The 27,971-nt window shown below is 39.8% G+C and overlaps 7 protein-coding genes across 8 annotated transcripts; 6 read left to right on the top strand and 1 right to left on the bottom strand.

The window, feature by feature from the left end:
* The first annotated feature begins 207 nt into the window (after window positions 1-207).
* LOC111811452 (transcription factor GTE4-like) lies at window positions 208-6,815 on the top strand. 2 transcript variants are annotated; one of them, XM_023698310.1, is made up of 7 exons: window positions 208-2,459; window positions 2,550-2,589; window positions 2,678-2,785; window positions 2,950-3,020; window positions 3,969-4,675; window positions 4,803-6,349; window positions 6,469-6,815. In XM_023698310.1, exons 1-4 carry the CDS (start codon window positions 666-668, stop codon window positions 2,997-2,999), a joined length of 1,992 nt encoding a protein of 663 aa, XP_023554078.1. In that variant the 5' UTR covers window positions 208-665; the 3' UTR covers window positions 3,000-3,020; window positions 3,969-4,675; window positions 4,803-6,349; window positions 6,469-6,815. The 2 variants fall into 2 exon arrangements, with proteins under 2 accessions (XP_023554078.1, XP_023554077.1); XM_023698309.1 differs by having other exon boundaries at window positions 3,969-6,349.
* On the top strand, window positions 6,212-6,818 carry LOC111811456. Its single transcript, XM_023698314.1, has 2 exons — window positions 6,212-6,349; window positions 6,469-6,818. The coding sequence occupies exons 1-2, from the start codon at window positions 6,240-6,242 to the stop codon at window positions 6,590-6,592; spliced, it is 234 nt and encodes a 77-aa protein (XP_023554082.1). The 5' UTR covers window positions 6,212-6,239; the 3' UTR covers window positions 6,593-6,818.
* LOC111811455 (phospholipase A1-IIgamma-like) lies at window positions 6,798-8,413 on the bottom strand. Its single transcript, XM_023698313.1, has 2 exons — window positions 7,608-8,413; window positions 6,798-7,523 (listed from the first exon to the last, which is right to left on the bottom strand). Exons 1-2 carry the CDS (start codon window positions 8,217-8,219, stop codon window positions 6,912-6,914), a joined length of 1,224 nt encoding a protein of 407 aa, XP_023554081.1. The 5' UTR covers window positions 8,220-8,413; the 3' UTR covers window positions 6,798-6,911.
* Window positions 8,414-8,433: 20 nt separating this feature from the next.
* LOC111811457 (protein trichome birefringence-like 42) lies at window positions 8,434-10,541 on the top strand. The gene is made up of 4 exons (XM_023698315.1): window positions 8,434-9,333; window positions 9,469-9,643; window positions 9,735-9,919; window positions 9,987-10,541. The coding sequence occupies exons 1-4, from the start codon at window positions 8,918-8,920 to the stop codon at window positions 10,465-10,467; spliced, it is 1,257 nt and encodes a 418-aa protein (XP_023554083.1). The 5' UTR covers window positions 8,434-8,917; the 3' UTR covers window positions 10,468-10,541.
* A 631-nt stretch (window positions 10,542-11,172) lies between these two features.
* LOC111811453 (ABC transporter G family member 10-like) lies at window positions 11,173-13,226 on the top strand. The gene has a single exon (XM_023698311.1). It carries the CDS (start codon window positions 11,207-11,209, stop codon window positions 13,016-13,018), a length of 1,812 nt encoding a protein of 603 aa, XP_023554079.1. The 5' UTR covers window positions 11,173-11,206; the 3' UTR covers window positions 13,019-13,226.
* A 2,729-nt stretch (window positions 13,227-15,955) lies between these two features.
* Window positions 15,956-19,699, top strand: LOC111811454 (ketol-acid reductoisomerase, chloroplastic-like). The gene is made up of 10 exons (XM_023698312.1): window positions 15,956-16,293; window positions 16,539-16,631; window positions 17,142-17,207; window positions 17,319-17,459; window positions 17,651-17,878; window positions 17,951-18,068; window positions 18,152-18,291; window positions 18,383-18,550; window positions 18,717-18,872; window positions 19,050-19,699. Exons 1-10 carry the CDS (start codon window positions 16,000-16,002, stop codon window positions 19,416-19,418), a joined length of 1,773 nt encoding a protein of 590 aa, XP_023554080.1. The 5' UTR covers window positions 15,956-15,999; the 3' UTR covers window positions 19,419-19,699.
* A 3,600-nt stretch (window positions 19,700-23,299) lies between these two features.
* LOC111811876 (inactive TPR repeat-containing thioredoxin TTL3-like) lies at window positions 23,300-27,105 on the top strand. Its single transcript, XM_023698915.1, has 7 exons — window positions 23,300-24,692; window positions 25,269-25,461; window positions 25,542-25,723; window positions 25,809-26,142; window positions 26,233-26,437; window positions 26,523-26,626; window positions 26,714-27,105. Exons 1-7 carry the CDS (start codon window positions 23,689-23,691, stop codon window positions 26,888-26,890), a joined length of 2,199 nt encoding a protein of 732 aa, XP_023554683.1. The 5' UTR covers window positions 23,300-23,688; the 3' UTR covers window positions 26,891-27,105.
* The last annotated feature ends 866 nt before the right edge of the window (window positions 27,106-27,971 follow it).

The raw sequence follows: 27,971 nt of genomic DNA, 5'->3' as shown, positions 1-27,971 counted from the left end.
GACGCGCGTAAAATACAGTCTCCCAAGTAATTTCTCCCCATTGGAACGTGTTCCACACCTCTCAAAAGGCGCGTGAGTCACCCACTCTCCAGAAGTATAGTGATACTTCACGGGCACGACTTTTCTGTTACCAGTCCCACGCGCGAGTTTCATTTTATTTCAGTCGACGAACCCCACAGGCGCCGTACATCTGTACACTTAAAAAGATTGAGAGATCACTTTAGAGAGAGAAAGTTCTTTTTTTGTAGAGAGAGAAAGTGTTCTCGTAGAGCGACTGCAAGATCCGGTCGCAAAAGGAAGCACTCAACAACACCAGCAGGAAAATTACCAGTTCCAAACCCTACTGTTTCTTCGTTTTCTGTAAGATTCTCAGCTTTACTTCTTCTTCTTTGCTCTCTTTCTGCATGTTTCATGCGGGTTTTCTAGTTTATAGCTGTGGAATTAGGGTTTGATCGGAGGAATTTAATTTTATTGGATCTTTAGGAATTAGGGTTTTCTTGTGTTGCCTTTTGGTCTAAATCTTTCTGTCTTTTGGGATAATTGGGGATTTTTCCTGTCTTCTTGCGACGGACGAGTGTTTTATCCTTTTAGGACAAGCTTCAGCTGTGGTGTTTTGTCCCTATTTTGGGAAATAGGGTATTTAGGGTTTTGGTCGAGTTTCATGTATGGCTTCGGGTCCTACAGTTGATGAGGTAGGTGTAGGTGACGGTGGTAGAGAGAAGCAGAGGTACGTGGAGAGTAAGGTGTACACTAGGAAGGCCTTCAAAGGCCAAAAGAAGAACAATTACAATAACACAAATTCAATTGCCGATGTAACCACCACCACCACCACCACCACCTCTGCTGTTGAGAATAAAGACGATATCGATAATAGCCAAAATAAGGAGACCCCTACTGAGCCAACAACCACTATCGCCACCAATGAAAACAACGATGGCAATGTCAATAGTAACATTTATCATGATGAAAGTAACAATTTGGCCGAGCCTCTTCCTTGTACTACGGTGACGGAGGACAAGAATCCAACTCAGCAGCAGGTCGTTTCAAGATTTGATGTGGCCTGTGATGATTCTTCATGCCTCAACCGTCAGCAGGTTGCAGCTGGGGATGCAGTGCAGAGCGTGCGGGACCAACCCTCAGAAAATGGTGTCATGGAAGTGGCTGTGGAAAATCAAAATAACAATAATTTGACCTCAAGGTCTAAGCAGGAGATGCAGGAACTTCGGCGTAAGCTTGAGAGTGAGCTTGAGATGGTGAGAAATGTTTTGAAAAGAATTGAGGCAAAACAGGGGGAATTAAGTAAGTCTAGTAATTTTTGCAGTTCGGCTAATGAAGGGATGGATAAGGTTGGTGGAGATGAGCAGATTCATCCTGAGGTTGCTGCTGTACGTGTGCCTTGTGAGCCTTCTAGGCCTCTGAATAAATCGAGTATATCAATGTTGGAGAACAGTCAGGGTGTGAGTGATTATGTGGAGAAAGAAAAAAGAACTCCTAAAGCAAACCAGTTTTATCGAAACTCTGAATTCATACTTGGAAAAGATAAGCTACCACCAGCTGAGAGTAATAAGAAGGCAAAAACAAACATCAAGAAGCCGGTTGTAGGAGAAATGGCTCACGGTTTTGGGCTGGGTTCCAAGTTTTTTAAGAGCTGCAGTTCACTCCTGGATAAATTGATCAAGCACAAGTATGGTTGGGTGTTTGATGCTCCTGTCGATGTGCAGGGCCTTGGTCTGCATGACTACTACATCATCATTAAGCATCCAATGGACCTAGGAACAGTAAAATCTAGGCTGAACAAAAATTGGTACAAGTCACCTAAAGAATTTGCTGAGGATGTGAGACTTACATTTTGCAATGCTATGGCCTATAATCCCAAAGGACAAGATGTCTATGTAATGGCAGAGCAATTGTTGACAATATTTGAGGATAGATGGGTTATTATAGAGACAGAGTATAATCGTGAGGTAAGGTTTGGACTAGACTACGGAGCTTCTCTTTCCACACCTACTTCCAGAAAGGCTCGTCTTCCACCACCACCACCCCTTGACATGAAACGAATATTGGAAAGGTCAGAATCCACCACATATCGTCTTGACTCCAAGAATAGACCTTTGAGCGCTACTCCTTCAGCTAGGACACCTGCTCCAAAGAAGCCCAAGGCAAAAGATCCTCATAAAAGGGACATGACTTATGAGGAGAAGCAAAAGCTCAGCAGCAACCTTCAGAATTTACCTTCTGAAAAACTGGATGCCATTTTACAAATAATTAAGAAGAGAAATTCGAATATTTTCCAAGATGATGAAGAAATTGAGGTAGATATTGATAGCGTGGATGCAGAGACACTCTGGGAGCTTGATAGGTTTGTGACAAACTTCAAGAAAAGTTTGAGCAAGAACAAGAGAAAAGCTGAGCTTGCACTTCGAGCAAGAGCAGATAAGGAACACAATATTGCCCAAAAGGTAAATCCCTGAATAAAATTGTGATGTATATCGTGATTATGTGCTATAAAGTCCTAAGATGGATCCTGTTGTTTTCTTTTATTGATCCAGGCCCCTGTTGTGATGGAGGTCCCAAAGGAAACTAAGGCAGGTGGGTACATCATTTTGTCTGGTTTTTTGTTCATATTTTCTTAGTTTGTATATTTACTAAAATCCAAAACTTTTAATTTTGTACACAGATGAGAATATTGTTTCATCTTCAGTGCCCGTTCAAGGACAGGGCAATAGTAGGAGTAGGTCAAGTAGTTCAAGCAGTTCTAGCAGTGATTCTGGATCTTCATCTAGTGGTATGACTATTTTGGTTTTTTTATTTTATTATTTTTAATCTTTAGTCTTACAATTATTAACTTCTACATTCCTGGGGCTGGCATCCTAGTCATGTGTTTTTGTTGAAGCCGCATTCTTATTCTTATTCTTATTCTTATTCTTATTCTTTTTGGATAAATTACAGATTCCGACAGTGAAAGTTCTTCAGCATCTGGATCTGATACTGGGTCTTAAAGGTCTTCAAATATTTTTCAGGTTGTGCTACCAAATTAGACTGAATCTCTGTTTTAAATAAATTTTTGGATCATGTGCTAGTTCCTCTGATGAGTTTTTGGTTTCTGGATCCCTTTTTCATCTGGCTATGTTTCTGGTATAAATGTAATCTTGGTGTAGTTGAGTTCATCCACCGTTTAGGGTAGATGAACTTGGTCAATTGGATTGGATCAGAAGGATTCTTTGTTCAACCAGGAGAGGCTAGAATTCTTATAAGGGGCAAACTCTTATCTTCTAGCATACGATATATACGTGTTTGTGTCTATATATATAAAACTTTTTAATTTTGAAAATTCTGGGTTAACACTGCATATAACTTTTGAAATCTAGATGTCTTCTTTCTTCGTTCAGCCCTTTACTTAGATGTTGGGGTGTGAATTGAGATTACAATCTAAAATGTTAAAAAGTTCATTGTTGGCAACTGTCTGAGAAGATCGTGATATCATCATCAGACGTTTCTTGAAGCTTTAGGTATTAAATGCTTTGCGTGTGGTATTTTTAGTTTTAGTTTAGTTTTTAGTTTTATATAATTCATTTACTTAATTAAAATGAAAATCAGAAGAATAGATACTAAAGTAGTATGATTTTAAAATATATTGTTGTGCCATGAATGAGCAAATTGATCAGAACTTTTACAAAGCAAACTAAATTGTCTTATTTTAACATGATGATTAAGGATGGTTAGAGTTCATTAGAAAGGGGACAGAACAAATTTATCGAAGTTGCAATACTTTCGATCACCTGAGACCTTTTGAGTTCATGGATTTGTACATGATCATGAAAAAGTATTAAGATGCGTACTCAATATACCTTCCCCCTTTTAAGGATCTCTATATTACTTTATCGCACTCTAGTATAACAACTTAAATTTTGTGATTAGCAATTTTTAGAAATGAAAATCTTACCAGGCCCTTTTGTTTTCTTGAACAGATGTCAATTTTTTTGAAGTTGTGAGAGTACTTCTGTTGGAAGGATCCTTCAGCTTTCCTGATTAAAATCCAATAGTCTTGCACGGGTTGGAAAGGAGGCTTAAAAGTCCATTGATGTTCAGCCAGTGGCAAACTGAGGTTTGATGTTGTATTGGATAGAAGGTTTCACTGCATACCCCCTCTTCTGTAGCCATTTATTCTGGCTCAAAATTGTATAATATTGTAGTAATCTGATCGATTAGCCCCTCTTGCGTAGTGCCTGTACATTGCTGATCAATTTCTACCATATCTATTATTTTTTACCACAGATTCACCCTCCGGATAATCCCCTCCCCCCTCTATTATATTAGGTTTTGTAAACTAAGTGTCAGTAACTGGCAACAGGTGTGGATTTCAATGATGTATACTGGAGGGTTTGGGTTTGGTAAGAAGCTCAAACGATTCCTTGAGCTTGTATCTCTGCCTTCTATGGGTGCCATATGGAATGTTAGGATTGTGAGTCACTTCCTTCGTGTTTGCAAGCGCTGCTGCTGCTGCTTGTTCTTTTTAGTTGTAAAGGATCAAGAGAAAAATATGATTTTGATTGGTTTCTGTAAGGTTAATCGAGTTACCCTGTTGTCTAGAGTGTTTGCATTTGGTATGATTTTTACTTTGTTTCCTTTTAGACTTCATTCTGTGGAAAAATGAAATGGTGGCTCTCCTTCTAAGGTATGTTTTGCCTTGCCCAGTTCGTCACTTCAAGTTATGCCTTTTTTCCGTTAAAAGAGAGAGTATTCAACTTTTCAAGTGCGCTTTGTTTCTCATTCTCAATTTGACGTATATTTTTCTGATGCAGCGTCTTCCTCGAAGCTCTTCTTTTATGGCCGACTCTCTGCTGTTCTTTCTGTGCCAATCTCCATTTGCAAAGCTTCTAGCTAAACTCGTCTTCTTCGTTGACTTCTTCCCTGCAGTACACGCCTTGCTCTGCTCTCAAGGCTTGGAGGCAGAGCCTTCAAGTCGGCATTGGACCAGAGCCTCTGGTTGAATCATCATCAAGGCTTGCCCATGTCGAGCTTAATGGTAAGGCCATTTATCACTTTATTGTGAAAGACCTGATCACCCCGTTCTGTCGTAAGTACCTCCATAGCACGCCGAGTCGGGCTATATAATAGGTTGTTTCTCACTCGATTTATTAGGTTTTGGAATCCGTTATCATTATAGGAGAGTATTGAAAGGTCCCAGCTACTAACTTGTCTGCAGTTCTAGTTATTACAATATACTGTGCTCATACTTTATAGTTATGACATCAAACACGAACGTGTAGGATGAGACAACTAGAGGTGATCAAAATGAACATGGCATTCAGTCATTAATCTTGGTCTTAAGTCCATAAATTTAGGGTGCATAGTTTTATATAGTTGGTCTCTGTACTAGTGCGTGAGATGTCGATAAACCATCCCTGTTTCAAGTTTTTGGCAAGAAATGTATGGAAAAAAGCACAACCTAGAAACGCTCGAGTGGTACATCGAGCCATTGGTTCTTAAGATCGTAGTGGTCTTTTATCCACCGAACTATGCTTAGATAGAAAGTTTTTAGTGTTAATTTGATGGATATTTTAGAACTTTAGAACTTTGAATTGTTAGTGTTTGCAAATCTCCAAGAAGACGAGTCTGCCGCCATTGCAGACTTGTTTGGAGGAGAAACCTGTTTTGATTTATGAGCTTATGTTTATTGCACACGGCTTTGGAATTTTCTCATCTGAAAGGTAATGGTAATGGGATTGGGTTCACCAAGGTATGGCCTTTTCTGTGTTTGGTGTAACAGAAAACCTTCTCCCATTTTAATTCAATTTCTACATTTGCTGTAAGGTTAAATCAATTTCTCAATTTTTTAAAAATAATATTAAATATTTGTAGATAATTTACGAGATATTCATCCAAATTTAAGTTTTTAAAATATAGTATTAACCATAGAAATATTTTCAAATTATTTTAAAAAAAATGGATGTTATTAATAATATATTAAAGAAAAGCGTGGGAAATACGAAATTTCATTATAAAAATGCGAACTTTCCGGTTGTCATTTAAGACTTGCTTTGCGCAGAAGTCATATGCGCTGCTCATCTGTGCACTCTTTGGTCCAACCCCTTCAATAAGATAAAACCAATGGAGAGAATCGCTTTCACAGACATACCCCATTTCTCACATATTCTGAGCATCTTTTTCATTTCAGCAGAGCGATTCCGATCATCACCCAGAAATTGAGGTGAAACTCAGACAATTTTCGAAAGAAGATGTGTTGCGGAGATGGCGATTGTAGGCCGCTCGGCTTCTTGCTCGGCTTGCCTTTTGCTTTCCTTTCTCTCATCCTTTCCATCATCGGCGTAATCATCTGGATTGTGGGGTAAATTTCTCAAAACCCCTTCAATTTTTAGCTTCTAGGGTTTTTCTCATTTGGTTCGTTTCTTCTAAATCTGTCGCCCTTTCCATTTATCTGTGTTTTCTGTGCGATTTTGGGTGCAGATTGACGCTTACTTGCATATGTCCTTGTTGTTTGTGCTTGACGGTGATAGTGGAGCTTGCGCTGGGGCTGATCAAAGCCCCAATTCATGTCATGGAGTGGTTCACTTCCCAGATTCCTTGTTGATCGTTCATATTTCTCTTACAGGAAAGTTGGAGAAGTCTATTAGTGTGTAATCACCTTGTTTGTGTAAAATTTGCATTTTATATGAATATGTAGCTCTGTGATTCCCATCGCTGAGTGATTCAGATGGTCTTTTTTATGATTTATTTTGTTCTTAGCTTCACTGAATTAGGCTTACATTGATTGTTTATTTCATCAATAATCAATATAGAATCGAAGTTTTCTCTTACATTATTTCTGAATGCAAATTTTATTTCAAAGAAGTTGGTTCTATGATTTGTGAGGCTGCTAGGATAGAAATTCTACATGCACATATTGTAGCTTAAGGCTTCCCATCATCTCTCTCATGATCTTCCAGCCGCCAAAAGCCATCAGCGTCTTGTACCATTCCTTTGTTTTGGACACACCACCATGAGGCAGGCACCAAATACTCATCCTTGAGAGCATCCAAAGATTTGTTCACAAGTGCTATGTCCCTTTTCACTTCTAACAAAAACCCACCTTCAATTCCCTGTGTTCCTGCCACCCCATGAAGATAAGCCTCCAAAGAGTGCCAGCTCCTGAAACATCCAGGACTCTTCAAGTATTTCGATTTTAGTGTGTCGATTACCAACTCGGCTCCGACATCCACATAACCCAACAGTGGGTATTCTGGTACTAAGTCCACCTTGTTCCGAGTTCTTAAAACATGAAGATTATTCATGGAATTAAAGAACTTTCTGAAGTTCCGGTCTCCTACATGTGGACTGGCAAACAAGAAGGCTGTTACAGGGAAGAGTTTCTGGGGTTGCCTTTTCCCCTTGTTTATCTGATTTGCAACTATGTCAGCTGCATTCAGTGTTCCAAGGGCAGCACCTAAACTGTGTCCTGTTATAGTTATACTGATCTCTTCATCTTGATATTCCTCTAGTAGCCTCTCAACTTCAGCTAGTACCTGATCAATTAGAAGATAGAACCACGGTTAGTGATATCAGTTATTGGTTGAATGAAAAATATATGTGAAAACATTGAAACTCGCCTGCTGTCTTGCACTATTCGGGTTATAGGGCGATCGAGAATCCTTAGAAGTGTAAATGGAAAGCCAGCCTTTGTGAACATTAGAAGGATTAGCTGCTCCAAATAGTTCTGTGGCAGGAACAAGAGGAAAGTTGAAGTCATCAACCCATTCCCATGCTTGAATTGTTCCTCTCCAAGCAATTACAATGTCCCTTCTTCCTAATGCAGTCGATCCCTCTTCCGTTGCCACAGCAACGTACCCCATCCAATTCGACTCTTTGTTCCAAGCTTTCCCTGATAGAGACTTCAATAAAAACGCATCTGAAACTTCAATCCCTGAAGTTGCATAGAGGAATTTGGTGACCTTATACTTGTACGGGTTGGCTATAGCTAAACCAACTTTAGAGAAGAAGTCCTTCCTTGCGTAATGGCTGTCCCCAGCAAATTTGGACATCTTGTTCCAGTTGAAACCGTCGTATGTTGCCTGTGCCATATCTCCGTAGTGAAGAATGTATTGTCGAAGATCGATGTCCAAAGGGTCCAAGAGGTTCTTCCAGTTATCCTGCCCACTGAGCACCCTCCATCTTTGAGCTATGTTACCTATCATTTTCTCAGAAGTCCCAACTGTCTCCATTAGAAAGTGTCTTCCTGTTCTCTCAGCTGTTCTCTTAAGCTCACAAGGTCGCAAAATATGGTGGCTAAAGAACGTGTCTAGGTAGGTAACAAAAAGTTGGCCACCAAAAACGCCATGCTTTCAGATCATCACTTTCATCCGTTCATCGGCAGGTGGCTAACGTTTTGGAATTAGGTCAGTCATTAAATTTCTATGTTTTCATCTGGAACTTGCACCTGCACATGAACCTAAAACTAAATGAAAGTCCAAGCTACTGCATAGTAGTATAGTTGACATGTAATCCGCCCACCACATTAGAGGGTGGAGTTGAGGAGATAAGCTTCACCTAAATCTTGTTCTATTTGCTGGTTTTTTAGCAGGTACTGTTCAAGTGGTTTTAGTCAACCACTCTGCTGCTACTTTCTCTAAAACTCTCAAAGATATTATGTTTTCCTTCCTTTTCTGATATCGACATAATCTCGAGCACGAAAACTATTTAAAAATAGCCATTATCAAACCCTTTGGCTTCAAATTCACATGTTTTTAGTCATCTAAAAGTGACTAACCACCAATATCCCACAAGTGTGATGCAAATTCTCAAAGGGTATTCGGGAATTTTTGACTGAAACTTGCCCACTTCTTACAAACTTGAAGTGCCTAATTATAATTACCTCGCCTTCTAGCTTCTCACTGCTGGTGAGAAGTAGAGGTATCAAGCAATGGACAACAGCTTCCCCATTAATCAGAGATGGAAGCTTTGCACATATACAAGCTTCACGAGCATTATCATCCTAGTGCTCTTGCTTGGTCAAGACCAGAAGGCCCTGGACTTTTTGACTTTTGGAAGCTCAACCTCATCGGTGACATCTTCGTTGAGTCTCGTGGACTACTATGTTGCAGCTAACACTCAGTTGCAGCCCAAAAACACTTCACTTCTCAATGAGCACGATACGCATGAGAAGAAAAGCTGCAACATCTTTGATGGCAAATGGGTCTATGATCCTGAGGTAGGTCCTCTCTATGATCAAACTAAGTGTCCATTTCTTAGCGACCAAGTTAGCTGCCGAAGGAATGGCCGACAAGATTTTGGCTACGAGAAGTTGAGCTGGGAAGCCACTGGGTGCAACATTCCCAGGTGAGCTGAAACATTAGCTTTTCATCTCAATATCCCTTCTACTTCCTTTTCATTTAGATCCAATACCGAGCGATCGCAGCGTTTAATCAGCCACTAACAGTGTAAACTTAATCATCTAAATCATAAACTTTGAAGGTTTAATAGCACAGATATGTTGGAGAAACTCAGAGGCAAGAGAATGATCGTAGTTGGGGACTCACTTAACAGAAACCAATGGGAATCTCTTGCTTGTCTCCTCTACTCTGCTTTACCTCCCTCTCAGGTTTATGTTGACGTACAAAGTGGCAGCTACAAGGTCTTCCGATCAAAGGCAGTTAGCTGAGCTTTTCCATGTACACCTTCTTGTACTTTCTGATACTATAATGTGACTTTGAACTAACAGTGCCTATTTATAACCTCAGGAATACAATTGTTCCGTGGAGTTTTTCTGGAGTCCGTTTCTGGTGGAACTAGAAGTCGACCGGGCTAATGGTGCCAGAATATTGGAGCTCGACAAACTCTCAGCAATGTCAAAGAAGTGGTATGGTGCAGACATCATGGTTTTCAACACTGGCCATTGGTGGGTGCATCAGGGGAAGTTACAAGCGTAAGTACTTGTGATTACGATGTTACATAACGAACATATTTCATTCATCCTGAGATGAATTTTGCAGATGGGATTACTTTCATCATGATGGTAAGATGGTAGAAACAATGGAAATGGACCTGGCACTCGAGGCAGCCATGAAAACCTGGTCAAGTTGGATTGATCAGAACGTAGATACGAACAAAACAGTAGTTTTCTTTAGAAGTATTTCGCCAGAACACAAGGGAACGCAATGGTGCTACAACGAAACCCAACCAATCTCAGATGAGTCCTACCAAGAGATATTCCCCGAGTCATTAACTGATGTATTCAAGAGAGCAATCAAGAGAATGAAAACCCCAGTGAAGTATTTGAATATAACAAAGCTATCGCAGTATCGAAGAGATGCGCATCCATCAGTTTATGCAAGAAGGCAAGGGAAACTATCAGTAGCAATGAAACAGAGAAAAGAAGAGATCATTACCGATTGCAGCCACTGGTGTTTGCCTGGTTTGCCTGATACTTGGAACAGGCTCTTGTATGCTAACATTGTATCAGACTCCTCCTAATACTTCTTGTCTGATACCGTTCATTCATCACTGTATCTCTTCACCATTCCATCAATACTTGTCTGTTTGTACTTCCTGCCTTTTCATGATCATTGAAGCAACTTTCGAGTCGTTAGCTAATAAGTTCTCACGGTGGCTGTTCATTTGAATGAATGGCTGCAGAACGATCTTGATTTAGAACGGCCCAAGTTTATCTGCAATTTCATGGTACCCCAAGAGCCAACTTAACGTGTAATGACCCAAGCCCACCGCTAGCAGATATTATCCTCTTTGAGCTTTTCCTTTCGAGCTTCCCCACAAGGTTTTTAAAGCGCATCTGCTAGAAAGAGATCTCTACACCCTTATAAAGAATGCTCCGTTCTCCTCCCCATAACGAGTCCTCCAATTCAAAATAGAGCAAAGCTTCCCTTCACATGGGGTTAGGCAAAACTGTACTAGAGTTCTTTTACTGAGTCAAAAACCTCACCTCAAAAGCATTGAGTACCTCTTCAGATTGATGAAACTGCCCTGCAGTACAAAAAAGTAACTTCTTAATGAAGCAACTGCCCCTCCAGACTGATTTAGAGGTCGTTGTGCCAAAATGCTTCTCATGCTGTTGAAATGATTAAAGCCCACAGCTTAGAGCAAGTAAAACAAAACCGTTCATTATGATGTTTACTCCTACAAAAAGGCAACTTCTTGCTTGAAATCTTCAAATTTCCTTCCTTTCACAGGCTATTCCACTCCCCTTTGTGTTTCAATGGGATCATCAATCAAGGCAGCTAACCTTGGCTGCCAGGATACCTCGTACAAAATCAAGACCAAGAACCTTTCTTATAGACTACCTTACCCAATCAACAAATTCAATTGCGGGTTCAGCCGAGAAAGGCGAAAAGATTCATACATTTTGAAGAATGTCAACTGTGAAGCTAGGCCAGGGGAGATCACAGCCATTGTTGGTCCTAGTGGAGCTGGAAAAACAACATTGTTGGACATACTAGCAGGAATGATCCCACTTAACAAAGTCTGTGGCCATGTCCTTGTGAACGAAATGGAGATGAACGCAAAGCATTTTCGAAGAATATCTGGCTATGTCATCCAAGGGGAGGATCTTTTCCCTCTTCTTACAGTAGAAGAGACGCTCATGTTCAGCGCTCGCTTGAGGCTCTATGGTGAGATCCACAAGGTCAAAGCTCGAGTGAGGGAGATAATGAAGGAGCTCAGTCTCGAGCACGTTGCCAATGTAAGAGTCGGCAATGCATCAAGTGGAGGCATTTCAGGAGGGGAAAAGCAGGGAGTTTCAATTGGAGTTGAATTGGTTCATGACCCACCTGTTCTTTTACTCGATGAACCAACTTCGGGACTCGATTCTACCTCAGCTCTTCAAGTAGCCTTCATTCTAAAAGCCATGGCCACAAATCAAGGTAAAACCATCATTCTCACCATCCACCAACCCGGATTTCGTATTCTTGAACTCTTTGATCAAATTTTGCTGCTAGCCAAAGGAACTATCATTCACCAAGGCTCCCTCGAGCTACTCGAGCGACGTCTCAGACAATTGGGCCATTCCATTCCTCGACACGTTAACGTAGTTGAATTCGCTATGGAAATAACAGAAGCTCTTGAAGATGACACAGAAGAAGAGAGCGAAACCGAAAACGACAAGACAACACATGCAAATCCAGACAATCTAGAAGAACATAGCAACAGCCCCATTTTCATGAACACAATAGCAAATGAAATCCTAATTCTAAGCCAGAGATTCTGCATCAATGTATTCAGAACAAAGCAACTCTTCTTTTCAAGAACAATACAAGCAATGGTAATTGGGTTTGTACTGGGAACCATTTTCACAAACGAACCAGACTCAAAGAACCTAAAATTACAAACCCAGCTAGGATTCTTCGCCTTCACTCTCGCATTCTTAATGTCAGCCTCAACAGAAGGCCTACCCATTTACTTACAGCAGAGAAGGATTCTAATGAAGGAAAGTTCAAGAGGAGCTTACAGAGTATGTTCTTACGTGATAGCAGATGCCCTCGTTTTCTTGCCATTCCTCTTAACAGTGGCTCTTCTCTACGCCATTCCTGTTTACTGGTTGGTCGGATTGAAGCGGGAAATTCTAGGGTTCCTCTACTTTTCTCTCGTCTCTTGGCTCGTTGTTTTGATGGCGAATTCCGTCATCGCCTGTTTCAGCGCTCTGGTTCCTAATTTCGTTATCGGAACTTCTCTTCTTGGAACCGTTCTAGGATCTTCGTTTCTCTTTTCTGGGTATTTCATTTCGAAAGAGGAAATCCCCAAATACTGGATTTTCATGCACTACTTGAGCTTGTTCAAGTACCCATTTGAATGCTTTCTGATAAACGAGTATGGAGGAGATGGGAAGAACAGGAGATGTGTGATCAAAGAAGAGGGCGTTTGTGTTCTTTATGGCGACGAGTTCTTGAGAAATAGAGATCTCAGGCGATCTCAGAAATGGAGCCATTTGGGGATTCTGATGAGTTTCATTGTTGGTTATAGAGTTCTTTGTTTTCTCATTCTGTGGTACAGATCTCGAACGGCCAGCAAGTGATGAAGCTTTCAAATGGATTCAAACCCTCACGAATTGGTGAAACAAAGTTCATCATATGAACAAATCTGCCTTCATTTATCTTCTATCTTTCTGGATTGATACAAAATCATATGCTTTCGGTCATATTTAGAATTTTTGTTGTACAATTCTTGTCAATTGCTTCGATTCTTAAGCTAATATTGAATGGAAGTCGTGTGAACTAAGTATTATAAGATTGCATACTTTGTTAGGTAATGATATCTTTTATTTATATTGCTCGACTTTTATGGCCTCCGAAGGCCATCTATACGTGAGATTCCATTATAGTTGGAGAGGAGAACGAAGTATAAGGGTTTGGAAACCTCTAGCCATAAGACGATGTAATAGGTCAAAGTTGATAATATTTGTTAGTTGTGAGGTTGGATTAGTACAAATGATATTAGAGCTAGGAGCTAAACACCAGGAAGGATGGTGGGCTCTGGATGGAAGTGGATTATAAGATCTCACATTGGTTGGAAAGGGAAACGAAATGTGTTGAGTGTCACAATCGCACTCTTGATGGCAGCGGACTTACGATTGTGCGGCACTTACTTTCCAATGACAAGTGAGCTATGCCAATTCGTTCTTACGTCGCCTACGACCAAGTGACGTATGCTCGAGCCTCTGGCCTCGATTTAAGATAAGATTTTAGAAAACGAGGGCAGAGAGAGATTTTTGAAAGAGACGTTATACAAGCAAGCAAGAGAGTAACAACAACGACTCACAATATATAACCTTGGGTAGGAAGAAGTTGACAACTAGTCATATCCCTCTATAGTACATTATGAGACATTTCATGTCTGTCAGACCTAAACATGATTTTTCCGAAACGTCATACTTCATAAAAATACAAAAGTAAAACACTAGAACATAGAAAGACGTAAAGGGTTTGGCTTGTCATGGGCAACACGCCTTCGACGAGCATGACCATGACATTGAGCATCGTGAAGCAGACTAACACCTATACGTAATGAGTCAATAATGCTAATATTATTTTGATCTTTAATAAATATTTCAAAATTATTAGTATATTTTTAAATAAATATTTAAAAATAAACAAATAAACAAATAAACATTTTATTATAATAAAAATTTTGAAAATTCATAACATTTTAATTTTTCTTTTTCTATTTTTGAATGTCTGATAAGTCATAATTTTTATATTTTTTATTATATGTTTATTTAAATATAATTAAGTCCTTAGGTTAAATAGATTTTATATTACTATTAATTTTTTTTTATTATAAGACTATTTATTTATTTATTTAAAAGTTTTGTCAACCTATCGAGAAGGGCTTTCCTCCCTACTTCAGCCTGTCGTTATTCATTCACCCTTCAATTCGTGCATTGGAAAACAGATGTCACGCGAAAACCAAGGGAATCAATTTCGTAATACTTTTCGAAAAAGATAAAAAAAGTAATAATTAAAAAAACTTACCTTTTTAAATTTCTATCCATATATAAATATTTTACTGTAATTTCTCTTTATTACCTCATTTTTTTTCTTAATAAATATAACATTTATTATTGATTCTCTTTATTTATTTATATATATATATATATTCTTAATTTTTATAACAAAATTAAAAGTAGAGCGAGACGGGTCAAACGACACAATTGACTCGACTAAAAAAAACCTAATTTGACCGAGCCCTTGTAATCTGAGTTGATAGTCCGAACACTTCCATCCTTGATGCCTTGTTTAGAGTGTTGGGGACTTGCCTCATCGTTCCCTTTTATCTAATACTAGATCTGTAACGACCCAGATCCGCCGTTAACAAATATTGTCATCTTTAGACTTTCCCTTCCGGGCTTCCCCTCAAGGCTAGTAGAAGGTTTCCACACGCTTATAAATGGTGATTTGTTCTCCTCCCCAACCAATGTGGGACATCACAATCCACCCCCCTTCGGGGCACAGGGTCCTTATAAATGGTGATTTGTTCTCCTCCCCAACCAATGTGGGACATCACAATCCACCCCCCTTCGGGGCACAGGGTCCTTATAAATGGTGATTTGTTCTCCTCCCCAACCAATGTGGGACATCACAATCCACCCCCCTTCGGGGCACAGGGTCCTTATAAATGGTGATTTGTTCTCCTCCCCAACCAATGTGGGACATCACAATCCACCCCCCTTCGGGGCACAGGGTCCTTATAAATGGTGATTTGTTCTCCTCCCCAACCAATGTGGGACATCACAATCCACCCCCCTTCGGGGCACAGGGTCCTTATAAATGGTGATTTGTTCTCCTCCCCAACCAATGTGGGACATCACAATCCACCCCCCTTCGAGGCACAGGGTCCTTGTTGGCACTGTTTCTTTCCTCCAATTGATGTGGGACCACCCCCAAATCCACCCCTTTGGGCCTAGAGTCCTTACTGGCACATCGCCTTGTGTCTACCTCCCTTCGGGGAACAGCGAGAAGGCTGGCACATCGTCCGGTGTTTGGCTCTGATACCATTTGTAACGACACAGATCCACCGCTAGCAGATATTGTCCTCTTTAGGCTTTCCCTTTCGAACTTCCCCTCAAGGCTTTAAAGGAAGGTTTCCACACCCTTATAAATGATGAGTTGTTCTCCTCTCCAACCAATGTGGGACATCACAAGATTAGTTCAAACGTTCGAGACCAAGGAGTGTAGTTCCTCCGCAGCCAGCTGTCCTAATTGATCGGGGGACGGTGATTCGTTGGCATTGGTCAATCTTGACGAGAAGTCTCGAAACTGAGAGGGTATTGGCTCCTACATTTTTTAACTCATAATTTATTTGGTAATTATATTTCTGTTGTATTATTATTGTTTGTAACTTTTTGGATTTAAGAAGAAAAAATAAAATAGACGTGGTAGGTGGATATCAATTCTGTGTACGCGAGGCTTAGAATGCACCAGCCTTTGGTACCCTATATTAAACCGTGCAACCTCTGCTTTCTTTATCATCCCCCACATTTGCTGACTCCACTCATCAATGGCCGCCGCCACATATTTCTCTCCCTCTATCTCAGCCTCATTATCAAAAACCCTAAAACAAGCTGCTTCTCTACATCCTCTCACTCCATCCAGCTTAGGATTCTTGTCTTCCTCCTCCGCTTCCTCGGGATCCTTCGCTCTTAAGGCTGTTGGTATGGGTGGTGGTAATGCTGTTGGCTCAGCTCTTGGTGCTCGCATGGTGTCCGCTCCTGCGATCAAGCCCTTAATCTCGCTTGATTTTGACACATCTGTGTTCAAGAAGGAGAAAGTTAATCTCGCTGGCCATGATGAGGTTTTTACTCTGTTACTTTTACCTTGTTTATTGATAGGTTTTCTGGTTTTGGATTTGGATTTCGGGGAAGTGAGCTGTGAAGTGTGGATTGTGGAAGGGAAATGGATTCTTGTGCATCCATTTCTTGAGATCTGCATGTCTTTTTTTCTTTCTTTTTTTTTTTCTCTGCACGGAAGCGAAATGTTTCTGTATTGGAAATGGGAATTTAATTGTTTCATTTCCGTTTGTGTGCCTTCGGATTGCAGTATATTGTCAGAGGAGGTAGGGACCTTTTTCCCCTGCTGCCGGAAGCGTTCAAGGGGATCAAGCAAATTGGTGTCATTGGTTGGGGTTCCCAGGTAATGTTATATCACAATCTGCAATCTTATATTTGTCATGTTTTGTTGCAGAATCAGCCTGCAATCTTATATTTCACATGAAATTTGATTTTTATGTTCATAATAATAGAAGAAAATGATGTGACATTTTAAAAAATCAAGGATAAATGGGGAAAAATATTACAACATTCAACCTCCATTCAAGGATTTTCCTTTTTCACTTATCAGCATCTGATTGATATGAACAAAAAAGAAAAAGGATGAAATGTAACAAAGTGACCAACAAGGTTCTAGGAATGTCGTTCTCTAACAATGTTTCTTTGGGGTGGAAATTAGAGAACTAAATTTTTGAGAAACTGAGCTGAAGTTTGCATCTAAATTTAGAGTGTATACATGGCTCTGGTTCATGAAGAACTTTCTCTCAGACAAGCGCTCTCTAGAAGCCCATAGGAGACATCTTCTCTTTTCAGGAAGACTCCAATTTTTCTATCTAACCATAGTTTATGCGTGTGCATGCATTTGTTCGATCAGGCACCTGCACAAGCTCAGAATTTAAGGGACTCGCTTGCTGAAGCCAAGTCTGATATTGTGGTTAAGGTGATTTTCTTTATCTCGTGGTTAAGGCGTGCATTATAGGCTGTGATGTTGTATTATTGGTCAATCCCTTATATAAACTTCGATATTTCCATTTGATTTTTGTTGATACAGATTGGCCTGAGGAAGGGTTCCCGCTCTTTTGCGGAAGCTCGCGCAGTTGGTTTTTCTGAAGAGAATGGAACTTTGGGAGATATATATGAAACCATTTCCGAAAGTGATCTTGTCATGCTTCTGATTTCTGATTCTGCGCAGGTCAGTTGGTCAAAAATATCTCAACTTTGTTGCTTCTGGTACTATTAAGCTAAAGTCTGACTGTCTGAGACCTGAGTTTCGATTAAGTGCTTGTGATAGTTGATACATATGATTGTTTGATTATCTGTATTCCGTGCTTTTGAACGTTTTTGTAGAATTTGCAAATTTCTTAATGTCGTTGTACATTGCAGGCTGATAACTATGAAAAAATATTTTCTCACATGAAACCAAACAGCATTCTTGGGCTTTCCCATGGGTTTCTTCTTGGCCATTTGCAGTCATTGGGACTTGATTTCCCTAAGAATTTTAGCGTGATTGCTGTTTGTCCAAAGGGGATGGGTCCATCTGTGAGGAGACTGTATGTTCAAGGAAAAGAGATAAATGGTGCAGGAATTAATTCTAGTTTTGCAGTTCACCAGGTAATATTGCATTCTCCAATTTGAGTGTATATCGATTAATGTACTTGGTTGCTAATTATGTACCGTTTACAGGATGTCGATGGTAGAGCCACCGATGTTGCATTGGGATGGTCTGTTGCCCTTGGCTCTCCATTCACATTCGCTACAACTCTTGAGCAAGAATACAGGAGTGACATCTTCGGCGAGCGAGGTAAACTTGCCACTCTTCGTATTGTGTACATTCAAGTATGCACAAGTTTTTTAATACCCAACTTCTTCTGCTGTGGTTTATAGGTATTCTACTTGGTGCTGTTCATGGAATTGTGGAATCCTTGTTCAGAAGGTACACTGAAAATGGAATGGCTGAAGACCTGGCTTATAAGAACACTGTTGAAAGCATAACAGGGATCATATCGAAAACCATTTCCACTAAGGTTGTATCTGCTTACTAGATTTAACTCTCAGTAACTTTCCATGCATGCACTTGCTTCATATTAATGGCCTTCTGTTTCTCTTACTACATAGGGAATGTTGGCAGTATACAATTCCTTCTCTCCTGATGAGAAAAAGGAATTTGAGAGAGCATATAGTGCATCGTTTTACCCTTGTATGGATATTCTCTATGAATGTTATGAAGATGTTGCCACTGGAAGTGAGATCCGCAGCGTTGTGCTTGCTGGCCGACGATTTTATGTACGTTGGTACCTTTTTTTCTTTTCCTTCACAGCAAAAATATTTGATAAAACCAGTATAGTCTGTAGTGTAATCGAGCTACTTGCCCGTGATCTTTATAATTCTAGTCGGTTAATCGTTTTGGTGCCTGTTATGCTTCATAACTTGACCTGCCTTATTATTACAGGAAAAGGAGGGTCTCCCAGCTTTCCCAATGGGGAACATTGACCAGACCCGGATGTGGAAAGTTGGTGAACGTGTTCGACAATCACGTCCTGCAGGTGACCTCGGCCCGTTATATCCTTTCACTGCTGGTGTATATGTGGCGTTGATGATGGCACAGGTATGGTAGTCTGATGACAATTTTGGACTCTTGAACTTTAAAATCTATTCGAATGGATTGAACTCAGTAGTTATGAACACGACTTGCTGACTCGTAAACCTTAAAAGTTTGTTATATCCCATTGGTTATGGAAACGAAGATCTGTCTGCCTGCTTCATAATAAAATTCTATTTTCAGATCGAGATACTGAGGAAGAAGGGCCACTCGTACTCTGAGATCATCAACGAAAGTGTAATCGAATCAGTGGACTCTTTGAACCCGTTCATGCATGCTCGTGGTGTTTCATTCATGGTCGACAACTGTTCCACCACAGCGCGATTGGGATCTCGAAAGTGGGCTCCTCGCTTCGACTACATTCTCACCCAACAAGCCCTGGTTGCCATTGACAATGGTTCAGCCGTCAACCAAGACCTTATCAGCAACTTCCTGTCCGACCCAGTTCATGGAGCAATTGAAGTATGCGCCCAGTTGAGACCTACTGTTGACATTTCTGTTCCAGCTGATGCTGATTTCGTTCGACCAGAACTACGTCAATCTAGCAACTAAAACGTGCCAACGATGCCCGTGAACTAGGTTAATCGCGCTCCATGAAGGACTGCTGTATGTATCTACGAAATATGTACTGTTATCCTGATTTTCTACGAGATCTAGTTTAAGTCTATGATAAGAGTTAGTTGTGCGAGTGGTAGTAATAAGTTGAATGTTCCAGACTTTTTCGGGTCGTTTTGTCTATGTCGTTGTAATGTAGACTTTCGGGATCGTGTCGGAATTATGAGCTACTACTATTATGGTATCTTATATTAGTTTCATCCTAAATTCCCACTCTAGTGTCAGCTTCCATAATAATTAGTAGAGAACCTTGTGAAGTTGCCCATAATAATCTGTAAATCGGTCCGATTTGGTCTTCAACTGAATTGATTACTTAATTCGGTTCGATATTTTACGCATCTATTGACCATGGGTTTGGTTCGATAACCTTGTTTGTATAGGCTCATTAATAGATTTTTCATTTTGACACGTTATTGCTTATGATCACTTCCATCAATAAGTACTCTCAACGCATTGACCCCACGTCCAAGCATAGCCTTTCCCCCAGGAACATCCGCAATCGATCCAATACGCTTGACAAGAACTCCTTCAATAGCGGTATCATTATTAAAGACAATAATCCCTACATTCTCGTAAATGATAAATTTGATACAACCCAAATCAACTTCAGTTGTATCACCATCAACCAGCTCTTGCTCCGACAAAGATGTCAACTTTCTAGCTGTTGTAACTTTAAAGCTTGGAATGTGCTTTCATGGGTGCCAAGAAAATGAATTAACACAACTTCCTAATGTGGAACACGTGGATGTGGCCCTTTAATCCATTTCCACACCCTTTTGAACCCTTCACTCACTTGCTTTCTTCTTCTTCTAGATTGCAAGCTTGAACATGTTTGACAGAACAATGGTCAATCGTTTAGTTCGAGAACATGTAAAGCGTATGAAGTGGACGCTGATGGGCTTCGACCATTACAAATAGTATCAAAGTCAGACACTGAGCGGTGTGCCAACGAAGATGCTAAACTCCCAAAAGGGTAGATTGTGAGATCCCACATCGATTAGAGAGGAGAACGAAACATTCCTTATGACAACATGACAAAGATCTCATCCTTAACAGACATGTTTTAAAACCGTGGCTGACGACGATAAACTTAGACTTTTATAGAGTTAGTAAGAATAAAATGTTATAAAATGAATCAAATATAATGGAGCATTGGATCCCATAATAATGTGTCTAATGCTTATAAAAAAAACCATATAATAAGGTAGATATATACACCATATATCATCATATCATATAATGTATACATTATAATATTAATGACATTGATTATATATATATTGGAAATGGTGAGGCTCACGTTGGTGCTTGGCACTTAGCATTATCCTTCCATTTTTGACATTTGAATTAAAAACTTTATTGTATAAATGACAATATATTAAGATGTGATGCACTGGAATGTGCTAGGTTATGCCATTATAAACTATATAAAAATATATTGTATGAAGAGGATTTAATTATTTCCATCCATATAATTCTTAAATAAATGGAAAAAAATAAATTAAATTAATTGGCCCACAGCTTTATTTGATTAAGAAAAAAGAAGCCTCAGATTTGAGGCATAAAGGGCTAATAAAAAATTAAATAAAACCTACATCAGACTGTCCCCATTAAGCAGCACACCCTATAATTAAAATCTTAAAACTTTTAAAAGTAGGGTTGAGTGGTAGCCCTATTTTCAGGCGGGTTAAGTTGACTCAATCAAAAAAATGTCAAACGGCAGACCGACCCAACCATTTAGTTTTTTTTAGAAATTGGGTCCAACCCAACTCAATGTTTATAGTTTTGGTTGGGTAGTTGAGGTTGGTCGGGTTCTTGAATCATATGAACACTCCTGTGGTCGAGCCACCACAAGAATATAATTATTTTGTTAAGAGGTTTAATGGGTATTATTAATTATGGGTAATATTTGGAGTGAAATAAGTAATTGAGAGGATAGAGGAATCAGATTCTATCCCTATTTTTGTGTTCCTAAAGACAAGGACACTATCATTATTTGCCAATCTAGAGAGAGAAAAAAGAACTCCCCACTTACCTTTGACCCATGGAATTCCCTTTGAAATTCCTATACCTCCATGGTCTAGATCAAATTTCGTGAAAAATAATAATAATAATAATATTTATAATGTTGTGGGTATTTATTTTTGTAGGGTATTACTCTTTATTAATCAAAATATAGTTTAATTGGTTAAAATAGTCAACTTGAGTATAGTTCAATGAATAATATATTAATTAATATGATATTAATTGTTTGTCGAAAATTTAGTGGATAAGATATTAATTACGTTTGGATGATTTGATTTTTAGAGTTGAGACTTAATAATAAAAAAAATTTGAATTTGAATTTTTAATTTTTTAATACAAAAAAAAAATGATGACGAAAATAGAAAAATAGGAAATTGAGGGGTTTTGTTTGTTTGGAGTGTAGTTGGCAACAACTAAGAATTTGTTTTTGTTAGGGATAAGTTTAGAGGAGTACGTGTAGCCAAACAGGGGGTATCTTGGCGACAGGGCTAACGGCGCAAAAAGGCATAAATGGTTTCGGCGCTTGACGTGCCCAGCTGGAAGGCGTTGGCATACTTCTTATGGTTTTGTTGACTATTTTGCCCTTTGCCCGTGCTATGCCAAATGTCATTTCTACCCTTCTTATTTCCCTCCTGGTGATTCTTAATTTGGTTCTCAAAATTTAAAAATTATTAATTTTTATCCCTATATTAAAAAATTATACCATTAAATTATTAACAATATATATATTAACATATTTAAACTCGTGAACATATCACTTAAATGTTAATTGACATCTGTAATTCAGCTCATTATAAGATAAAAATTCAAAATTTCGTAACCTAAACTTAAATTTAACCAATACGAAATGAAATTTAAAACCCCTTTTCTCAAAGGGTTTTTTTTTTTTTTTAAAAAAAACTAATAATTATGGTAATGGTAAGTCAAAATTTTGAAGGATATATAGGAACCCTAATCTAAAGGAATAGAAGGGTATTCTGGTAATTGAGGAAGGGTCATTTTAGTAATAAAGAGGGGTGAAATTAAGCTGTAGTTGATTTGGGTAAATTACATGTAAGCATGATTTACACTCTAATCGAAAAGGACAGGCTCTGACGTCAGCCGCTAGGACCATGCCAGCTCAATTCCATCAATCCTATACCTTCCCACTTTATATTTTTCTTATTATTTTCTTAAAAAACTACAAATTATTTTCTAAAATTCACATACAATAATATATTACATAAATTATAATTTTTTTGTCTCATAAATTTGTTAATTAAAAAAAAAAATATATATATATAAATGCATTTGACATTTTGAAATTTTAATAATTTATTAAAAAATGACATTAAAATTTTTTATTTGATATATTAGGTGTTATCTAACTAAGGATTATAAAATTTTCATCCTAAAATACAATAATCCCATAAAATTCATAAGTTATATTGAACGTTAAAGAATCCAAAACTGAGCAAAAACGGTAAGATGGATGAGTTTTTGGCATTAACATAACTAAATATTTACAATTTCCTTATGGATAAGATGGAAAACGAAGGCATTAACACTCGTTTTGGTTGTATTCCCTTATGGGCTCAAATGTCGTCAACCATTTTGTTGAACAAGATTCATTTTTTCCCATTAAATAATTGGGAATTGATGGAACCCATGTACCAAAAATCGATATTGGATGAAAAAAAAGAACAATAATTCAAAATTATACTCGAATCACAGTCTTGAAAATTGAGTAGAGTGAGAAAACAGAATGTAATCCTCTGGCGGGCAGAGAAAATATAATTATATATATATATAAATTATATATATATATATAATGGTTGAAAATGGCGATTCTCGAGTAAACGGGTAGCCGTAGCGACGAAGAGAGGGGTGAGAAGAGGGAAGAAACGGTGCTCGTGAAGGTGCAGCGTAAAGAGGGAAAGAGAATTGGAAGAAAAAAAAGGATCGAAATCTGAAAAAGAATGGGAAAGAAAGTTCAACAAATTGGTCCAACTATTTTCTCTTTGTAGATTCATTCCTTGCTTCCTTCTTTAATTTCACGGGATCCCCATTTTCTTCTTCTTATCTTCTTCTTCTTCCATGTCTTTCTCAGACCCCTTCTGTTCTTTACTGTTCTTCCAATAACAGGGATAGCCCTGAAACTAGATTGTGTTGGGTTTCTGTTTTTGTTGTGATTTGTGAAGCAATGTCTCATACTGTGAAATCGATTCAAGAAATGGGTTCTGATTCTTTAGCGGAGAGGTTTCGGGATGAGTTTAGTTTGGAGGGTAATAAGCCTGATGTGAAAGACCACGATCTGAGCTCTCCGGTGTCGCCATTGATGATGAATCGGAGCTCGGTTACCGGTGATAATGGCTATGGGATTGGCGGACCCAACACTTCTAGTAGCAGTTCAAGCTCCTCCGGTTCGGTTACGGGGAAAACTAACAATACCCAAATCGGTAAAAGATCAGAGGGCAAACCGGATAATCATTCTGGGGAGTTTTCAGTGTCGTCGGAGATGAGTCCAAGTGGCTTCGATGGTCACCGATCCGCCGCGGCTGTTCGGAATTTGAGACCGGGTCATAGACGGTCGTTTTCGACCGGATCGCCGCTAATTTACTCGGGCAAAACCCTTACGAGTACGAGCAATGGAGTGAATAGCAGCGGGATCAACTCGGCCTCTTCGAATCCTATCAGTAATGTGTTTCCGAGCGGCAACATTTGCCCTTCCGGCAAGGTTTTGAAGGCGAACATTGCTGTTAGAACCCCTAATCGGTGCGATACGCTTGGCTCTGGCACGGGGAATTACGGCCATGGTAGTATTATTCGCGGCGGTAGCGGTGGCGGTGGCGGCGGAGGTAAATTGGGTAGTCTGGGAAATCTTGGGGAAGGTAATTTTGGGTCTGGGAATTTGCAATTTGGTAGTGAAAATTCAATGGCTAAAAGGGTAATGGCGAGCTCCGATCCAGAGGAGGTTAAAAGAGCTGCGAATGAGATGTATAGAAGAGGGAATTTTGTTGAAGCTTTGTCGTTGTATGATCGTGCAATTTCGTTGTTCCCGGAGAATGCAGCTTACCGGAGCAACCGAGCGGCGGCGTTGACGGCGCTTGGTCGGCTGGGGGAAGCGGTGAGGGAATGTGAGGAGGCTGTGAGGCTTGATCTCGGTTATGGGAGGGCGCACCAGAGGCTTGCTGCTCTTTATCTCCGGTAAGTGTTTATGATGCTTGGAAGACTATTTGAGATCCACATGCTTTCTTTCATTGGTATCAGTGCTGTTTGCTTCAATTCTTAGGAACACTCATAAATTCATGCTTCGTTTGTTGAGCTTATAACTCGATTGCTACTCTCCGAGTGTCGTGAAGTGTAAAGATCCGGTTGTGTCTTCGACCCCATAACTATAGGCGGGCCTAGTTGTAGGATGATTGTCGAGTGGCGTTCTGCTTGATTAGGTGGATGCGAGTGAGGGATAAGCTTTCCCTGTTCTCTACAAGGGAAACTCGGGAAGAGTTCAGGTAGAAATAGATGGTTCAAACCCATTTGGAAACTATTAGTCAAGCGTGCTATACTAAGGGACTCGACAAGGTAACCTTAATGATAATCGATAAACGGGAATGCGTTTAGCACTTGCTTTGATGCCATGTCTCCTTAGATCAGTGAATTCTAGTCCTTCAAATGGGTTCCTTAGAAGTCTTTTGTTTCACTAGCTGTAGTATTTCTATGCTTGAAGTCCTTCTCCTTAGTTTCCTTTAGCCCTCCGAGACGACCGACATTTTCTTTTTCCAGTTTCGGGCAGGTAGAAAAATCCCGGAGTCATCTCCTATGCTCAGGACAACCAGATCAGTCCGAGTTGCAGAGATTGAAGTCGCTCGAGAAGATCTTGAATCAGTGTGCCGATGCTCGAAAAGCCGGTGACTGGAAGAGTGCTTTAAAGGAAGCTGAAGCAGCAACAGCAGCTGGAGCAGATTTCTCTCCACAGGTACAAGTCATAGATATGTTAGTTTATGAGTAATATATGTAGTAAGACATACTGAAAATGTGCTTGAATGCAATATAAAGCTTGTTGCATGTAAAGCCGAAGCCCTTTTGAAGCTCCATCAGCTAGAAGATGCAGACTCCTGCATATCAAATGTTCCCAAGTTGGAAACTCTGGCTTCATGCTCACAAACCAAGTTCTTCGGTATGCTTGCTGAAGCGTACGTGTTCTATGTTCGTGCCATGGTCGAGATGGCATTGGGAAGGTAATATGTTCGGAAGAATAAGTTCGGTTTGGTTTAATGGTTTTACTCTTGAGGTGAATAAGAGAGCTCATTGGTGTTCTTGCAGGTTTGATAATGCAGTTCTGGCAGCTGAGAGAGCTGCCAAGATTGACTTCAATAATCTTGAAGTAGCAAAGTTGTTGAGCAATGTGAAAATGGTGGCAAGAGCTCGATCTCGGGGTTTCGATCTTTTTAACTCCGGAAGATATACAGAAGCCTGTACAGCGTATGGAGAGGGTCTCAGGTACGACAGCTCGAATCATGTTCTTTATTGCAATCGAGCGGTTTGTTGGGCGAAGATTGGACTTTGGGAGCAATCTGTTGAGGACTGCAATCAAGCCCTCAAGATCCAACCGAACTACACGAAAGCCCTTCTTCGTAGAGCTGCTTCAAATGCAAAGGTGAAAAGTGTGCTCGGTTTCTGTTCTTTTCTCGTTATGGGAAACTGTTTCGTATGCTTATGTTTTCGTGTTGTCTTGTCGAACATTTAGCTTGAAAGATGGGAAGACGCAGTGAAAGATCTCGAGTTCTTGAGGAGAGAACTTCCTGGAGACAATGACGTTGCTGAATCTCTACACCGAGCACAGGTTGCATTGAAGCGATCTCGTGGAGAGTTAGTCGATCATAGAACAGTAAGTGGCGAGGTAGAGGAAGTTTCAACTCTCCATAAACTGAAAGCTGCAATATCATCAACTGGTGAGTTCATGTCCATTCGAGCTATATTCGAGTTAAGCCTCGTCAATTACTCGATCCATTCTGAACGAAAAGCTTGAACTTTCAGGCGTTTCAGTGGTTCATTTCAAAGCTTCCAACGATATATGCGATGAAACATCTGCGTTCATGAATATGCTATGCATACGCTACCCATCTGTTAAGTTCATAAAGGTATTTGTCAACGTGATCGATCATCTTCTTTACCTCATTCGACGATTTAGAATCTCAGCTGATCGAAATGTGATGTTTTTGTGGAAGGTGGACGTGGAGGAGAGCGTGGCCGTGGCGAAGGCTGAAGGCATAAGAACGGTTCCAGCGTTCAAGATATACAAGAACGGAGAGAAGATGATCGAAATGATCCGTCCGAGCCACCATTTTCTGGAGGACTCAGTGAGAAGTTGCATACAAACAGTCCCAGCATCATGTCATGGTTAAAAGCTCTGGTAACTCTTTTCATACATAAAAAGTTAGTAATTTTACTTGTAACATAATCAACTACATAATTGTTTCCTAGAATTCTAGGCAGAGGAACCCTCAGAGACCATAAGTGTTTCTTACTTCTTCCACCTTTGCGGTAATTTATTTCTTTCATTTGTAATATTCAACTTATATTCTTCCTTATTTGAATCCCATTTGTTTTCATGCTCTCATCTCCATATCTCAATTCAAAATTTTGTCCAAATGTAATTATTTTGTCTCCCTCCTGGTTTTATCTTGGACACGATTCTTTTACCTTTTTTTACCTTTTCTTTCGCGTGATGACTGCTTTTCTAATGGTTGTGTGAGATCTTGTATTGGTTGGAGAGGAGAACGAAGCATTCCTTATAAGGGTGTGGAAAACTCTCTTTGGTAGATACGTTTTAAAAACTCAAGGGGAAGTCCAAAGAAGATAATATCTGTTAGTGGTGAGCTTAGGTTGTTACAAATGGTATCAGAGCTAGACATCGGGCGGTGTGCCAGCGAGGATGTTGGGCCCCTAAAGAAGTGGATTGTGAGATCTCACATTGGTTGGAGAGGGNAGCGAGGATGTTGGGCCCCTAAAGAAGTGGATTGTGAGATCTCACATTGGTTGGAGAGGGTAACGAAGCATTCCCTACAAGAGTGTGGAAAACTCTCCTTAGCAGACGAGTTCTAAAAACCTTGAGGGGAAGTTCGAAAGGGAAAGCCCAAAGAGGATAGTATCTGTTAGCGGTAGGCTTGACCTGTTACAAATGGTATCAGAGCCAGACAGTAGGCGGTGTGCCAGCGAGGACGCTGGACCCTCAAAGGGGGTGGATTGTGAGATCCCACGTTGGTTGGAGAGGGTAATGAAACATTTCTTATAAGGGTGTGGAAAACTCTCCTTAGCATACGCGTTTTAAAAGTCTTGAAAGGAAGTCCGAGAGGGAAACCTCAAAGAGGACAATATGCCAACGAGGACGTTGGCCCTCAAGGAAGTGGATTGTGAGATCCCACCTTAGTCGGAAAAGGGAATGAAGCATCCCTTGTGAATATGTGGCGTGCCCAATGCAGACAC

Source organism: Cucurbita pepo, chromosome LG15 (genome assembly GCF_002806865.2).
Source record: "Cucurbita pepo subsp. pepo cultivar mu-cu-16 chromosome LG15, ASM280686v2, whole genome shotgun sequence".
NCBI lineage: Eukaryota > Viridiplantae > Streptophyta > Magnoliopsida > Cucurbitales > Cucurbitaceae > Cucurbita > Cucurbita pepo.
This window is presented reverse-complemented; position numbering and strand designations above follow the sequence as displayed.